This window comes from Marmota flaviventris, chromosome 13, assembly GCF_047511675.1.
Source record: "Marmota flaviventris isolate mMarFla1 chromosome 13, mMarFla1.hap1, whole genome shotgun sequence".
NCBI lineage: Eukaryota > Metazoa > Chordata > Mammalia > Rodentia > Sciuridae > Marmota > Marmota flaviventris.
In genome coordinates, this window is record NC_092510.1 from 78,036,816 (window position 1) to 78,055,496 (window position 18,681).

General features: G+C 34.9%; 1 protein-coding gene across 1 annotated transcript in view; it reads left to right on the forward strand.

Annotated features, from left to right (window-relative positions):
• The window catches only part of Tmem38b (transmembrane protein 38B), a 60,371-nt gene that overhangs the window by 33,120 nt on the left and 8,570 nt on the right, over nucleotides 1-18,681 (forward strand). Inside the window, exon 5 of the mRNA XM_027943010.3 lies at nucleotides 5,865-5,982. Coding sequence (XP_027798811.2) covers nucleotides 5,865-5,982 — 118 coding nt within the window. The remainder of the gene's footprint in view (nucleotides 1-5,864; nucleotides 5,983-18,681) is intronic.

The following is an 18,681-nucleotide window of genomic DNA, read 5'->3' on the forward strand; positions in this document are numbered from 1 at the left end:
TCCTTTTTAAATTGTGCATTTCTTAATTTTTTAATTAAGCTAAAACTTTATATTGAGTAAACTGCATCCATTTAAAGAATATAATTTTTGTTGAGTTTAAACAGAAATATATAATAAAGGAATAGTGATCACTATCAAGAATATTTCCATTAATCCACAAATTTCCTTTTGTCCCTTTGCATTCCATCTCTCCCTCCATTCTTGATTATAGACAGAAATCTGTTTTTTTTTCTAGAATTTTATGTAAATGGATTTTGTATATTCTTTTGGATCTAGCTTCTTTCTTTCATCATAGCAATTTTGAGGTTCAACATGTGGATGAGCTGGTTTCTTCCTTTTTGTGCTATATTTTATTTTATGGAGCAATCACATTTTATTTTATCTGTTGATGGACATTTGGGTTGATTCCAGTTTCGACCATTGTGAGCAAAAGTTCCTTCAACATTTGTATGTGAATCATTGTGTGAACACATTCTCATTTTATTTATGTAAACATATTAGGGAATGGCTGAGTTGTATAGTAGGTGTACATTTAACTTTTTAAAAACCATTGCCCATTTTCCCAAAGTGTCTTAAGAGTTCTAGTTGCTCCATATCATTGCCAAGCCTTGGGATTGTCAGTCTTTTTATTTTTAGAAATTATAGTGAGTACATTTCTCATTGTGATTTTAGTTAGTATTTCCCTGTGGACTATGTTGAACATCTTTTCATATGCTTATTGGCCATTTTATGTCTGTTTTGAGAAGTATCTGTATATACCCTTTCCTACTGTTATGATTAGATTGTTTGTCTTATTATATTTTTTAATTTTTGTTTCTGGACCTTTATTTTATTTATTTATTTTTATGTGGTGTTAAGGATCAAACCCAGTACCTCACTAGTGCTAGGCTAGTGGTCTACCACTGAACTACAATCCCAGCCCTTGTTATATTCTTTATATATTCTGAATACCATTTCTTTTTTTAATTCTAATTTGTTATGTATGACAGCAGTATGCATTACAATTCATATTACACATAAAATGCCATTTCTTTGATGTGTGTTTGTAGACTTTTGGTACAGATCAATTTATCAATTTTTTAATACTTTCATATTCTGAGTTGTCTTTGCCTATCCAGAATTGCAAAGTTATTATTCTAATGGTTTCAAGAAATTTCTACTCTTAGCTTTTATAGTTAAGTCTATGATCTATTTCAAGTTTAATTTTTGTATAAATAGTATTGTGTAGGATTTGATATTTATTTTTCCCTTCTATATGCAGTTGTTTTGGCACCATTTCTTGGGAAGACTTTCCTTTTGCCCATTTAGTGCCTTGTTAACCCTTGTTTTTTTATCCCCCATAATCAAGTGATCACATATTTGTGGCTCTGTTTCTGGACTTTCTTCTGTTTTACTGATGTAAAAGTCCCCTAATGCCCAAACCCCACTATGGTATGGGAGTTTTCAGTTTTAATATCTTTTGGAACCTATATGCTGTTTTCCATACTTTGTTATACTAGTTTTAATTCCTACTATAGTGTGAAAGGTTCCATTTTCTTCATACCTTTATCAGCATTTCTTGTGTTTTGTGTTTTTGATAATAGCTACTCTCATGGGTGTGAGTTGGTATCTCACAGTAGTTTAATTTGCATTTCATTGATGATTAGTAATGTTGGCTATTTTTATGTCCTTTGGAGAAATATTAAGTTCCTTTGCTTCCTTTTTAAACCTGGTTATATATTTTCTTGCTGTTAGATTGTATGGTTTCTTAATAAATTCTGGATATTAACCATGTATCATATACTAGGTTTAAATATTCTCCTAGTCTGTGGTTTGCCCTTTCACTTTATTATTTATTTATTTATTTTAAAGAGAGAGTGTGAGAGAGAGAGTGAGAGAGAGAGAGAATTTTTTTTAATATTTATATTTTTTTAGTTTTCGGTGGGCACAACATCTTTGTTTGTATGTGGTGTTGAGGATCGAACCCGGGCCACACGCATGCCAGGCGAGTGCGCTACCGCTTGAGCCACATCCCTAGCCCTGCCCTTTCACTTTATTGGTTGTTTCCTTTGTTGCACAGAAGCTTTTTAACTTGATAGAATCCTGTTTATTTATTTGTTTTTGCTTTTGTAGCTTGAGATTTTGATATGGTATTCAAAAAGTCATTCCAGGGCAGTGGCATACTCTCAGCCTATACAGGTTGCATGACAAAATTAGATTCATGTTACCAAAGTAATTCTTAGAAAAGTGAAGCAGGAGGCATCACAGTACCGGACCTTAAATTATAACTCAGAGTGATAGTAATAAAACTGGCATGGTATTGGCACCAAAACCAATGGTACAGAATAGAAGACAAAGAGAAACCCATGTAAATACAGTTATTTTATACTGGACAAAGGCTCCATAAACATGCTTTGGAGAAAAGATAGCCTCTTCAACAAATGGTGCTGGGAAAACTGGATATCTATGTGTATCAAAATGAAACTAAACCCCTCTCTCTGACCCTGCACAAAACTCAACTCAGAGTGTATCAAGGACTTATGCATTAGATCAGAGACCCTGCAGCTACTAGAAGAAGATAAAGTAGGTCCAGATGTCTACCATGTTGGCCTCAGAACTGAATTCCTCAACAAAACTTTTAAAGAGTAAAAAGTAAAATCAAGAATCAATAAATGGGTTGGTATCAAACTAAAAAGCTTCTTCACAGCAAGGAAACAATCAAGAATGTGAAGAGAGAGCCTAAGGAATGGGGGTAAGTCTTTGCCACCTTCACCTAAATAGAACATTAATCTCCAGGATATACAAAAAACTAAAAACAAAAAACAAAACAAAACAAAAAAACCCAAAAAACAAAAAACTTAACACTGTAAAAAGAAATAACCCAGTCAATAAATGGACAAAGGAACTGAACAGGTACTTCACAGAAGAAATATGATCAAGCCAACAAATATATGGAAAAATGTTCAGCTTTTCTAGCAATTAGAGAAATGCAAATTAAAACTACACTGAGATTTCATCTCACTTCAGTCAGAATGGCAATTATCAAGAGTACAAGTAACAATAAATATTGGGGAGGAAGTGGGGAAAAATGTACACTCATACATTGCTGGTGGAACTGCAGATTGGTACAACCACTCTGGAAAGCAGTATGGAGGTACTTCAGAAAGCTTGGAATGGAACTACCATTTGACCCAGTTATCCCACTCCTTGGCATATACCCAAAGGACTTACAATCAGCATAATATATATATATATATATATGAATGTTTATAGCAGCTCAGTTCACAATAGCTAAGCTATGGAACCAACCTAGGTGCCCTTCAACAAATGAATGGATAAAGAATGTGGTATATATACACAATGGAATATTACTCAGCTATAAAGAAAATGAAATTATGGCATTTTTCCATAAGAGATGGAACTGAAATCTATCATGCAAGCAACATAAGCCAGTCCCTAAAAACCAAAGGCTGAATGTTCTCTTTGATATGCGCATGCTAACACGAAGGGAATAGGAAGGACAGTAGGATATATCAGACATAACTTTCCTAACTTCATATGTGAATACATGATCACTGTAACTCCACAACCACAGGAATGGGAAATATACTCCATGTATCTATAATATGTCAAAATACAGTCCACTATTGTGTATATCTAAAAAGAACAAATAAAATATTTAAAAACTTAGATTCATGCTTAGGAAGATTTTCTCTAGTAAGAAAAAATTTTTTCTCTGGTCAAGGGTTTAATTGGACAGTCTTTTACTAGAGTTGAAGGGATTAGGCATGTGATTCATGGATAAATTTCAGCCATCATAGCCGAAGCCCAGGAATAGAGAGGAGATTATTCAAGAAAGATTTGTGGAGGAAGGATTCGCTTGACTAATGGCATAGATCCCAGGAAACCCAGAGAGTGTTAGAAATGTTAAATTAGCAGATATACTGCCAGCTTGGACTGCAAGAACAGAAACAGGATGAAATGAAAGAAGATTATCAAACTCATGGAATTCCTTAGGTGAAAAATAGGCTGATAAAACTGCGCAGCTACAGAAGTGTGCTGCCCTCTAAAGGAAAAGGAATAATGACTTCATGGTGGGGACTGCATCCCAGAGGCCTGAGTCTAGCCCTACAGTCTGGAGTCAGAGGTGCAGAAACCAAAGACATGAGTGTAGAGATTAGAGTTGCAGATTCAGGACAGTGTATCCATCCATAGAGGATTATCCCCAAGCCTTGAAACCTAATGGAATTGCCCTGCTGAATTTTGAAATTGCTTGGTACCAATGATATATTTATTTTATTCTCTTCCTTTTGGAATGAGAATGTCTGTAACTATTACCCAGTACCTGTTCCACCATTGTGGAACTAGAAAACTTGTTTTTAGTTTTACAGGAAATTAGTATATATTACAATTTTCTAATACATCCTGAGTTTCCTGACAAATCTCACACTTTGATTTAAAATGGAATTTCCCCTAATTCTAACCCTTCTCCAGTGTCCTACTCCAGTTTAGTATCTATAAAATCATTATTCTTCAAATTCAACCTTCAAGAGAATGTAATCCAAAATGGAAGATGTGTATGCCAAGGCCATACCTGTAATGACCCACTTTGGTACAGAAACCAAACTAGTAGAAATGAATAGTTGAAAAATAACTTGAAGACAAATCTCATTTCATTTGTTTTTATCTTATCCTTTTAGAATTTCAGTTTTATGTACAGTTTATAATAAAATTATGTATGTATGCATACTTTTATAAATTAAGAAACATATTAGGGAACATCTAAAACATAAAGACCTATAGGGATATAAAATAAAAACGTAGAGATCACTGTTTTAAAATATGTTACTCAGTATATTGGTAAGTGAATTCCAAATCCTGTTGCCTAAACTTACTCTTATTTTGAACTTAATCTTTAGTGTATAATAATTAAATAACCTATTTAAAAAAATAAAGTGACTTATAGGGATCTTTAAATTTGTCATGTTGCGATATGGCATTCTGAGAGTGTATCATTTATCTTTATGGTAAGCATAGAGAAGCTAGATAATGATCTATTACTGAGGTATACTTTAAATAATGTGGCGGGTATATAATATCAAAGTAATGTTGCTTATTTGATCCATTAGTAACTCATTGTAGACTTACAATTTCAGCATTAAGATATTAGCAAAAGCTAATATGATGTGTTGGAGTTGGCTCATATTGTTTTATGGAGCCAGTTGTGTATATCTCTTTTTCATTGCATGCAGCAGCCTGAAATTAGCTATGTGGAAATAGGCAAACACTACAAATTGGGGGTGAATTTCCCTCCTCTCACCCTCTCCTCTCCTACTGCCACATCCCTCAGCTTGTTTAGCACTGAAGGTTTTTCAATACTAATTCCAAATCATGCTATGAAACATGAGACTTTTAGCTCCTTTTTGGAACAATGTTATATGTTCAAAGTATGTTTTAGAAATGTTGCATTATGGAAATATACTCACCTTTTAGAAAGCCATGACATACATAGACATTTCTGAAATCTTTGATACTTTATACTGTGAAGAAAGGTATTTAATTTTGTATGACTTAGCATTTCCAGAACTCTTAAGTAAATTCACAAATCTCATTTTGTGTTAATATCTGTTAGTAGCTCATTAAAAAATGTTGTACAGGGGCTGGGGATGTGGCTCAAGTGGTAGTGTGCTCGCCTGGCATGCGTGCGGCCTGGGTTTGATCCTCAGCACCACATACAAACAAAGATGTTGTGTCCGCCGAAAACTAAAAAATAAATATTTTAAAAAAAATGTTGTACAGTGTACTCTTTGAGAAAGATATAGTTTATTAATTATCTATGATTACATTTTTATTAACTACTATCTTAAAATATGTTTTATTTTCAGCCCTTCCAAGGTAACCCTGCTGGGGTCCCTTATCTTCACATTTCAGCACACCAAGCATCTGACCATATCAAAGCATAATCTTATGTTCCTTTATACCATCTTTCTTGTGACCACAAAGGTAAGAGTTCTAGGTATCTGTAAATTAGTATTACAAATCCCATCTAACCTTTCCCCTGTGATAGAATTCTACATACTGACCCAGTAACAAGAATATTTCTATTTTATTGTATTAAAATATGAAAAGGTGAATTTGAGATATTTTATTCAGCACATCCATGAGTTTCCAAAACAGCTTGTCTGTGATTCCTCATTTGCTTTTTGCCAAGGATGTCTGGAAACATGAGCAGACAACCTGGTATGATATATTAAAAGCCAGTGAGTAATGGAAATAGCCAAGGCTGATCAGAGACTGCAAAGGTAGTGCTGCCTCATTTTTTTCAAGTGAGGTGCACGGTAGATGTTAGAATTTCTTTAAGCTCTAAAATGTCAAGATTTTACATTAGGACATATTTATGGTCACTCACTTCTGTTGTTATTTTGAGAATTGGAGATAATTCACGTCATTCTGTCACTGTGTCTGACATGTTTTGAGTTTCTTTTACAGCTGTATCATAAGGCTAATTCTGATTGTTCTTATCATTATTTGGTATTGTTTCCTATTCACAAATAGATAATTTTAGAATATTATTATTTAAGCCTAGATAAATTTTATGACTAGCTCTATTTAAGACCAGATATTTTTTATTAAGAACTCACTACATGATTCTCAAAAGGAAAGCAGAATCATATAAATTTATGTCTTAGATAAGTCACCATAGAGGTCATTTATTTTTATTTTGTGGTGTCTTCAGTGGGAGTTGTGTGTAACTTAATTTAGGGTCTCCAAATATCCGAATATCCCTTCACTTGTGCTCTCCTCTTCCAGTCCTCAAATTTTGAGCCACATGTATTTTTTAAACAGCTTTATTGAAATATATTTTACATACCTTACAATTCAAATATTTAAAGTATAAGTTGAATGGGTTTTAGTATGTTGGCAGATTTGTGCAGTTATCATCATTGTCATTATTAGAATATTTTTGTTACCCCCACAAGAAACCTTGTGCTCATTGGCAGTTGCTTCACATTTTCCCCAACACTTGTAACCGTAGGTCATTTTATTTATCCACTCATTTATTGATAGACATTTTGGTTGTGACTCTTAGAGTACATATAATGAGTTATGAACATGCAAGTAAAAGTTTTTGGAAAGACGTGGTTTATTTCTTGTGGGTATATCATCTAGGAATATATTGTTAGATCATATAGTAATTCTGTGTTTAACTTCTTGAGGAACTTACAGGGTGTTTTTCCAAAGCATGGCCATCATTTTGCATTCTCACCAGTAATAGATGAGAGCTCCAATTTTACATATCCCACCAGCATGTGTTATTGTCTGTTTCTTTTATTCCAGCCATCCTAGGGGGTGGAAGTGGTATCTCATTGTGCTTTTGATTTACATTTCCCTGTTAACTAATGATGCTGAGCATTTTTTTCTTGTGCTGGTTGGCAGTTTTTATATCTTCTTTGGTAAAATGTCTGTTCAGATCATTTTCCCACTTTTAATTGTGTTATTTGTCTTTTTAATGTTGAGTTGTAAGAATCCTTTATGTACTGTGGATATTAAACTATTTGGTGTAGATCTCAAATGTCCCCTTTGGGACTTTTGGGACTTAGGGACCTTTGGGAATTTGGCCTTGTGTTGAAGGCTTGTTCACCAGCTTCTGATTGTATTGGGAGAAAGTGGGACCTTTAGGAAGCAGAGCCTTGTAGAAGTCCTTTAAGGGGGAGATATTTGGACTCCAGCCCTTCCCCTCTCTTGTTGCTTCCTGATTGCCATGGGTTGAACAGACCTCTTCTGCCACCTGCTATCTGCCAGGATGTTCTGCCTGTTCATAAGCCCAAAGGCAACAGGGCCGAGTGATATGGAAGGAAACATTTGCAACTGAGCCAAACTAAGTTTTCCTCCTTATGAGTAGTTTATATCCTCATTTTTGTCACAGCAACTGAGAATTGACTTAGTCATAAACCCTTTTGAGAATTATGATTTCTAGATTTTTTTTTCCTCATTCTGAGCTTTCTTTTCACTTGATAGTGTCTTTGGAAGCACAAGTTTTAAAAATTTTGATTAAGTCCAGTTTAGCTATTCCTTTGTTTTGTTTGCTTCTCATGTTGTATCTAAGAAACCATTGTGAAATCCAAGGTCATGAAGATTTATCTTTTGTTTTTTTTCCTCAGACTATTATCATTTTTGCTTTTATCTTTAGGTCTATGATCCTTCTAGAGTGAGTTTTGTATATGGTATGAGGATGAGTCCAACTTTATTCTTTCACATTTAGATATCTACTTATCCCAGTGCTTTTTATTGAAAAGACAATATTTTCTCTCATTAAATTATCTTTGCAACCTTGTAAAAATCAGCTGACGGTGAATTTGAGAGTTTATTTCCAGACTTTTCACTTTTATTCCATTCATATGTATGCCTAGTCTTATTCTGTTTTCCTAATACCTTATATTGTAGCTTTGTAGTTAGTTTTGAAATCAAGAAGAGTAAGTTCTCTGAGTTTTTTCTTCTTTTTTGGGATTGTTTTTAACTATTCTGGGTCATTTGAATTTCCATATGAGTTTTGGTATAAACTTGACAGTTTCTGCAAAGAAACCATTTCATATTTTGATAGGGATTGCTTTAAATCTGTAAAAGAAACATTGCTTTAAATCAATGTTAAGTCTTCCAATCCATCAACATAAGATTTATTTCCACTTATTTAGGTCATTTTTAAGTTTTTTCAAGGATTGAAAACACTAAATGTTTTATTTTTTTCATATATATATATATATATATATATATATATATATATATATTTTTTTTTTTTTTTTTTAGTTGTCAATGGACCTTTATTTTATTTATTTATATGTGGTGCTGAGAGTCAAACCAGGTGTTTCATACATTCTAGACATGTGCTCTACCACTGAGCTACAGCTCCGGCCTGATCTTAATGTTTTCAATGTTAAATTCATACACTTTTTTGTTAAATTTATTCCTAGGTATTTTATTATTTTTGATTTATAGCAAATGGAATTGTTTTTTAAATTTTATTTTCAGGTTACTCATTATAAACATGTAGAAATAAAATTCTTTTTTTTTTGGTTCTGGGGATTGAAACTCAGTGGCACTTGACTACTGAGCCATATCCCAAGCCCTTTTTTTGTATTTTATTTAGAGATAAGATCTTGCTGAGTTGCTTAGGGCCTAAGTTGCTGAGGATGTCTTTGAACTTCTGATCCTCCTGCCTCAGCCTCCTGAGCTTCTGGGTTCTCAGGTATGTGCCACTGCGCCTGGCTTACAGTTGCTTTGTATATTTTATCTTGAGACCTATAATCTTGCTGAACACATTTATTACCTCAAATAGCTTTTGAGATTATTTTTACTTGTTAGTTTTGTTGGTTGGTTGATTGGTTTTGGTGTTTATTCTTTAGGATTTTTTTATATTTAGGGATGTGTCCACAGAGATAGTTTTTACATTTGTCCCTCTAATCTTCATGTCTTGCCCAGTTGCCCTGGCTAGAACCTCAAGTTCATTGTTGAATAGAAATGGAGAGACTGAACATTCTTGTCTTGTTCCTGATCTTTAGGAGAAAGCTTTCAGTCTGTTTCTTACGAAGTATGATATTAGCTGTGAGTTTTTTATAGATCAGGTTAAGGGAGTTAGTTCTTTCTCAGTTTGTTGATGTTTTTTCTTTTATCATGAAGGAATGTTGGGACCTGTACAGTTTCTGAGAGTTCTAACTTTAAAGAAAATGAATGTTTACTATGGGCTTGATAAGAATAAGTAGTACACTAAACTATTACATTTTTTGAATTAGAGGATCAGTTTTTGTTCAAGATCTAATTGGTAGAATAAAAATGATAGTTTTTCTTAGAATTGTTGCTAGACATATAGCTCTTTATTATAATAGCTGAACTTAAACACAGTATCTTAATGTGATAATTTAAAAGATATTTTAAATTAGAAAAACAGGGAACACTGAATTTTTCTTATAATATTCCCTAACATTTTCCTGATTAGAAATATATCCATTAATTTTCAAGTAACTCATCCATTTGCCCTAATTTTATGAAAAATTATACTGGTTTTAAAATGGCTTGTAATTTAAGAGCTTCTGAGCAGCTACTAAGTGAACAGTGTCTCAGTTTTTAAAAAAGATATTAAGAAAGGAATATTCAGAAAAAAATTTACTTTTTATTTTTTCCTTTACAATTTATATAGTCAGAAAAATTTGATAGTATTTTAGATATTGATCTAGTGTTTTGGCATATAAATAGATGGTAATAAATTCTCAGAGAAAATATCTCCCTCAAAGTATGACGGGCACACACAAATAAGTGTAATATATGTATAAAAATAGTGATTTTTTTTAAAGACACAAATTGGTGTGAATATACTTTATATACAACCAGAGATGAAAAATTGTGCTCTCTCTATATAATAAGAATTACTATGCATTCCGCTGTCATATATAAATAAAAAATTGACACTCAAATAATGATTTTTATGGGAGAGACAAAATAAATGACCCTTAGCATTACTCAGCCTCTGTTATCTATTCTCATCTTAACTCAATTGAAGCAGCTCTGTGTTAAGCCTTAAGTAGTCTCTGTCTTCACAATCCACCTTGTCCCTCAGCCAAGGATTTGCAGTACCATCCTATATAGATATCTGGAGTCTCTTCTCCCAATCCATCTGCCTGCCTTGCTTCCTCCTCTCTGGCACCTGCTCTGCAGATTCCATTCCCTTTGGCTGCAGTTGAACATGTCTCTGCTGCCTCAACTTTAGTCTAGGTTCTTTGTTCTCTGGTTGAGAAGTTGTCCTCAGGTAATAATGGGGGTAAATGTGGAGATGACTTCATGTATTGCCCTTTTCTTATGGATCAGGCTTACACTATCTCTTGTCCAATGCCTGATAATAATTTTCTTATGTATTTTGTCAAGTTTGTTTTTTCACATCTGGAGGGGCTAGTCTAGAATCGAATATCTGGCATAGCAAAGGAGGAGGAATTTCATTCATTCATTCTTGTTCAGTCTTGTTTATCTGTGTTTTGTTAATCTTTTCAGAAGACTGACTTTTGGTTTTATTGTTCCTTTTACACTGTTTTAATCACTGCATCTCATGTCATATGTTTTGACTTGTTTTTAATTGTCATTTAGTTTAAATTCCTACTGATTTACATTAGTTTCTTCTTTGACATGAAAATGTTTACAACTATGTTTTGAAATTTCCAAGCATTAAAAATATCTGTTCTTAAGTGATTTCTGCTTTACATTATGAACAGTATATATGTGTGATCTATGTGTTATTCTTTGGAATTTTGTTGAAACTTCATTTCTGTACTAGTATTGATGAGATTTTGTAATTACTTTTTATTTGTATGAAAAGTAAGTATATTCTTTATTTTGGAGGAATAGAAATCATATATTTGTATATACATATGCTTGTTCATTGTGATCCAACTATAGAATATAATTGTTAATTTTCTTCTTGCTTCATTTATTCTCTTTTTTATTGAGAGAATTATGTTAAGTACCTCCATTTTGTGTTGCTCTCTTTCTTGTATTCTTCCTCTGCTCCTTCCTGTCTTTCTTTTCACCCAGAACTTAAGCAAGCCTGAATATTGATTAAATATGGGGTCCCATTTTCATTCAAGGAGGACTCAATTCTACATTTATAGATCTCTCTAGTCCTTTGTGATTATTAAAACTTAAGCATCAGGGAAAGAAATATATGCAAAAGACTATTGGCATAGGAAAAGCACTTGAGTATTGAAATCATACAGACCTTTGTTGGAATTTAAGCTTCACAATTTTGAGCAAGTAATCTATGTTTTTCAAACTAGGGCTTTCCATACCCCAAGCTATATATGACTTTTGGCATTGTCTTTACAAAGTCATGTAAATATGATGCATTTTGTACCAGTGATTGATCTCAATGGTAATTAATTTTAAACATTAAAATAAGTTAAGCAGGAATAGGATAAAATTCACATAAATTTTATTTTATTTTATTTTTTTAATGGTTATTCAAAACATTACAAAACTCTTGACATATCATATTTCATACATTCGATTCAAGTGGGTTATGAACTCCCATTTTTACCCCAAATACAGATTGCAGAATCACATCGATTACACATCCACATTTTTACATAATGCCATATTAGTAACTGTTGTATTCTGCTACCTTTCCTATCGTCTACTATCCCCGCTCCCCTCCCCTCCCATCTTCTCTCTCTACCCCATCTGTTGTAATTTAATTCTTTCCCTTGTTTTTTTTTCCCTTCCCCCTCACAACCTCTTATATGTAATTTTGTATAACAATAAGGGTCTCCTTCCATTTCCATGCAATTTCCCTTTTCTCTCCCTTTCCCTCCCACCTCATGTCTCTGTTTAATGTTAATCTTTCCCTCCTGCTCTTCCTCCCTGCTCTGTTCTTAGTTGCTCTCATTATATCAAAGAAGACATTTGGCATTTGTTTTTAGGGATTGGCTAGCTTCACTTAGCATAATCTGCTCTAATGCCATCCATTTCCCTGCAAATTCCATGATTTTGTCATTTTTTAGTGCTGTGTAATACTCCATTGTGTATAAATGCCACATTTTTTTTTTTTTTATCCATTCATCTATTGAAGGGCATCTGGGTTGGTTCCACAGTCTAGCTATTGTGAGTTGTGCTGCTATGAACATCGATGTGGCAGTATCCCTGTAGTACGCTCTTTTAAGGTCTTCAGGGAATAGTCCGAGAAGGGCAAAAGCTGAGTCAAATGGTGGTTCCATTCCCAGCTTTCCCAGGAATCTCCATACTGCTTTCCAAATTGGCCGCACCAATTTGCAGTCCCACCAGCAATGTACAAGTGTACCCTTTTCCCCACATCCTCTCCAGCACTTGTTGTTGACTTCATAATGGCTGCTAATCTTACTGGAGTGATATGGTATCTTAGGGTTGTTTTGATTTGCATTTCTCTGACTGCTAGAGATGGTGAGCATTTTTTATGTATTTGTTGATTGATTGTATGTCATCCTCTGAGAAGTGTCTGTTCAGGTCTTTGGCCCATTTGTTGATTGGGTTATTTGTTATCTTATTGTCTAATTTTTTGAGTTCTTTGTATACTCTGGATATTAGGGCTCTATCTGAAGTGTGAGGAGTAGAAATTTGTTCCCATGATGTAGGCTCCCTATTTACCTCTCTTATTGTTTCTTTAGCTGAGAAAAAACTTTTTAGTTTGAGTAAGTCCCATTTGTTGATTCTATTTATTAACTCTTGTGCTATGGGTGTCCTATTAAGGAATTTGGAGCCCGACCCCACAATATGTAGATTGGAGCCAACTTTTTCTTCTATCAGGTGCAGAGTCTCTGATTTGATATCAAGCTCTTTGATCCATTTTGAGTTAACTTTTGTGCATGGTGAGAGAAAGGGATTCAGTTTCATTTTGTTGCATATGGATTTCCAGTTTTCCCAGCACCATTTGTTGAAGATGCTATCCTTCCTCCATTGCATGCTTTTAGCCCCTTTATCAAATATAAGAAAGTTGTAATTTTGTGGATTGGTCTTTGTGTCCTCTATTCTGTACCATTGGTCCACCCGCCTGTTTTGGAGCCAGTACTATGCTGTTTTTGTTACTATTGCTCTGTAGTATAGTTTGAAATCTGGTATTGCTATACCTCCTGATTCACACTTCCTTCTTAGAATTGCTTTTGCTATTCTGGGTCTTTTGTTTTTTCCATATGAATTTCATGATTGCTTTATCTATTTCTACAAGAAATGCCATTGGGATTTTGATTGGCATTGCATTAAACCTATAGAGAACTTTTGGTAATATCGCCATTTTGATGATGTTAGTTCTGCCTATCCATGAACAGGGTATATTTTTCCATCTTCTAAGGTCTTCTTCTCCTTCTCTCTTTAGGGTTCTGTAGTTTTCATTGTATAAATCCTTCACCTCTTTTGTTAGGTTGATTCCCAAGTATTTTATTTTTTTTGAGGATATTGTGAATGGGGTGGTTGTCCTCATTTCCATTTCAGAAGATTTGTCGCTGATATACAGGAATGCCTTTGATTTTTGCGTGTTGATTTTATATCCTACCACTTTGCTGAATTCACTTATTAGCTCTAGTAGTTTCTTTGTAGACCCTTTTGGGTCTGTTAGATATAGTATCATATCATCCGCAAATAGTGATAATTTAAGTTCTTCTTTTCCTAATTTTATGCCTTTAATTTCTTTTGTCTAATTGCTCTGGCTAGTATTTCGAGGACTAAATTGAATAGAAGTGGTGAGAGAGGGCATCCCTGTCTTGTTCCAGATTTTAGAGGGAATGCCTTCAGTTTTTCTCCATTCAGAATGATGCTAGCCTGAGGCTTAGCATATATAGCTTTTACAACGTTGAAGTAAGTTCCTGTTATCCCTAGTTTTTCTAGTGTTTTGAACATAAAGGGATGCTGAACTTTGTGGAATGCTTTTTCTGCATCTATCAAGATGATCATGTATGTGGTTCTTACCGTTAAGTCTATCGATGTGGTGAATAACATTTATTGATTTCCATATATTGAACCAGCCTTGCATCCCAGGGATGAATCCTACTTGATCATGGTGCACAATTTTTTTGATATGTTTTTGTATTCGACTCGCCAGGATTTTATTGAGGATTTTTGCATTAGAGATCATTAGAGATATTGGTCTGTAGTTTTCTTTCTTTGAAGTGTCTTTGTCTGGTTTCGGGATCAGGGTGATGTTGGCTTCATAGAATGAATTTGGAAGAGCTTCTTCTTTTTCTATTTCTTGAAATAACTTGAAAAGTATTGGTATTAATTCTTCTTTGAAGGTTTTGTAAAACTCTGCTGTATATCCATCCGGTCCAGGGCTTTTCTTGGTTGGTAGTCTTTTGATGGCTTCTTCTAGTTCCTCCTTTGTTATTGGTCTGTTTAAATTGTGTGTATCTTCCTGACTCAATCTGGGCAAATCATATGACTTAAGAAGTTTATCGATATCTTCGCTATCTTCTATTTTATTGGAATATAGGGTTTCAACATAATTTCTAATTATCTTCTTTCTGTATTTCTGTAGTGTCCGTTGTGATATTGCCTTTTTCATCCCGTATGTTAGTAATTTGAGCTCTCTCTCTTCTTCTCTTCGTTAGCATGGCTAAGGGTCTGTCGATCTTATTTATTTTTTCAAAGAACCAACTTTTAGTTTTATCAATTTTTTCAGTGGTTTTTTTTGTTTCAATTTCATTGATTTCCGCTCTGATTTTAATTATTTCTTGCCTTCTACTACATTTGCTGTTGTTTTGCTCTTCCTTTTCTAGGGTTTTGAGATGAAGTGTGAGATCATTTATTTGTTGGTTTTTTCTTTTTTTGAGGAATGAACTCCAGGAAATGAATTTCCCTCTTAAAACTGCTTTCATTGTGTGTGTCCCATAGATTCCGATATGTTGTGTCTGTATTTTCATTTATCTCCAAGAATTTTTTGATTTCCTCCTTTATGTCTTCTGTAACCCATTCATCATTCAGTAACATATTGTTCATTTTCCAGGTGATGCAGGATTTTTCCTTCCTTCTTTTATCATTGATTTCTAGTTTCATTCCATTATGATCAGATAAGATGCATGGTATTATCTCCACACCTTTATATTTACTAAGAGTTGCCTTATGGCATAATATGTGGTCTATCTTTGAGAAGGATCCATGTGCTGCTGAGAAGAACGTGTATCCACTTGATGATGGTTGATATATTCTATATATGTCGGTTAAGTCTAGGTTATTGATTGTGTTATTGAGTTCTATAGTTTCTGTATTCAGCTTTTGTCTGGAGGATCTATCCAATGGAGAGAGCGGTGTGTTGAAGTCATCCATAATTATTGTGTTGTGGTCTATTTGACTCTTGAACTTGAGGAGAGTTTGTTTTATGAACGTTGCAGCACCATTGTTTGGTGCATAAATATTGATAATTGTTATGTCTTGTTGGTGGATGGTTCCTTTTAACAGTATATAGTGTCCTTCTTTATCCTTTTGATTAACTTAGGTTTGAAGTTGATTTTATTCCATATGAGTATGGCCACTCCTGCTTGCTTCCGAGGACCATGTGAGTGGTATGATTTTTCCCAGCCTTTCACCTTCAGCCTGTGTATGTCTTTTCCTATCATATGAGTCTCCTGAAGGCAGCATATTGTTGGATTTGTTTTTTAAATCCAGGTTACTAGCCTGTCTCTTGATTGGTGAATTTAAGCCATTAACGTTTAAGGTTACTAGTGATATATGGTTTGTACTTCCCGTCATGCTTGTTTATTTATTTATTTTAATATGGCTAGTTTTTCCTTTTTGGTTATTTCTTTTTCCTTCCCTTTACTGAGTTACCTCCACCTGTTAGTTTTGGGTGCTGTTTTTCAATTCCTCTTCTTGTAGTGTTTTGCTCAAAATGCCTTGCAGTGCTGGTTTTCTGGCTGTGAATTCTTTTAACTTTTGTTTATCGTGAAATATTTTAATTTCATTGTCAAATCTGAAGCTTAATTTTGCTGGATACAGTATTCTTGGTTGGAATCCATTATTTTTCAGCGTTTGAAATACGTTGTTTCAGGATCTTCTCGCTTTCAACGTCTGTGATGAAAAATCAGCCGTTAACCTAATTGGTTTACCCCTGAATGTAATCTGCCTCCTTTCTCTTGTAGCTTTTAATATTCTCTCCTTGTTCTGTATGTTGGATATCTTCATAATTATGTGTCTTGGAGTTGGTCTATTACGGTTTTGAATGTTTGGGGTCCTGTAGGCTTCCAGGATTTGGTAATCCATTCCATCTTTCATATCTGGGAAGTTTTCTAGGATTATTTCATTCAATAGATTGTTCATTCCTTTGGTTTGAACCTCTATACCTTCTTCTATCCCAATGACTCTCAAGTTTGTTTTTTTTATGACATCCCATATCTCTTGGATAGATTGCTCGTGAATTTTTAAGCATCCTTTCTGTGTTGACTATATTCTTTTCAAGTTGATAAACTTTGTCTTCATTATCTGATGTTCTGACTTCTACTTGATCTAGTCTATTTGTAATATTCTCGTTTGAGTTTTTAATTTGGTTTATGGTTTCCTGCATTTCTTGGATTATTGTTTGATTTTTTTTTTTTAAATCTCTATCTCCTGGTAGAGCTTGTTCTTTGCCATTTGAATTTGCTTATTTAATTTGTTTTCAAAATATACTTTCATTATTTGGACTTGCTGTCTAATGTCTTCTCTAAGATTCTGTTCCATCTGAGTTAGGTATGCCTTGAGTTCTTTCCCCATTTTTCTGATGCTTCTAGGTTCTCCTGTGTATTTAAGTTGTCCTGCATTGTTTGTAATCCTTTTTTCCCTTGTTTTTTCATGGTGCTCAAGTTACTTTCCAACTCTGTTTGACTGCTGTGTTTCTGTTTTCTCCTTTAAATTTGTTTTGGTTTTTATTGTTCCACTATCTCTCCTTTGTGTTAGGAGACAATGTTTAGAGATGTTGGATTTAATTGTGATTTAAGGTAAATTCATTAGTTTCATTAAAGGCCTTCAGATTTTGATGGCATATAGAGAATTGAGGTTTGGACTTAGGATTTTATGTTAAGGTCGGGCAATTTGATGGTATGGAGGTTAGTATATGTTAGCTTCTTTGGGGGGTTGCTCAAATGTAGGCGGATATTAACAAGAGAATAGACAGGAGTACTTGGGGGTAGTTAAGGGCTTAGGCGGACTATAGACCTATTTGTAGTATTCATCTATTTGCATTTAGTAAGTTATACGTAATCTGGGTGTTCATGCTTAAGAGGAAAGATGGGGAAAAGGTAAGGATGCAAACCAAGAAAGAGGGAGAGAAGAAAGAAAGAGAAAAGAATAGAAAGAAAAGAAATGATAAAAAAAATAATAAAATGCAGTAAAATAAAAATTACAATTGAAACAAGAAAAAAAAAAAAAAGCACTGTTAGGCTTCTATTTTCTTCACTTCCAGTAGGTGGTGCTGTGCCTTCCGGGCCAAGATTTTGCCCTCTGGCTGTAGGATACAATCCTGTGTGAGGCCGCTCCCCCCCCCCCCCCCCCCCCCCCGTGTCTCACAAAAACCTGTTAGCTTAGCTTAGGTTTATTCCTGGCTTCTAGTCCCCTGACTTCTCCTGCTAGCCAGGCCTTCCCTAGTGTGATGCCTCTCGGCAGTTCAAACTATACTCTGGGCCTGCAGTTTGCTGGGTGTGGAGCGTGGCTATTGGGAACCGGCACCTTATTGTTTGATTCCTTCCGCTTGCCACTCCTCCAGAGCTGGTAAGACCGGTTTCATTTTCGCTGCTGATGGGAGGGGAAGTTGGAGGTCAGGTGCCTTTACCTTTCCGCACGCCTCTATTCATGCTGACTCTGATAATCCCTCCCCCGGAAAGCTGGGGAGAGATTTTATGTGAATTCCCCGCTGTATGGGAGATGGGCTGAATAATACACACCTGTTCTATTGCTGCGATCTGTCGGAAACTGGCGATGGTGACGTCAGCTCTCCAAGATGGTGGTCGCTGGCTTCCTTGGCGGACTGTCCGGTGTGGGGGACAGAACTGGACCGCTTCCTTCCCCGTCTCAAACCCGGAACTCAGCCCGGAGCTCAGTGAGGGCACAGCTGGCAGGACTCCACAGAATCCGCAATGCTGTATCTCTGCGTTACTGGCTGCTTCTCGGCGCGCCCCCTGGATCTCGGGGCGCACAGTTCACTTGCGGTTGAGACCCAGTAACCGGTCCTCG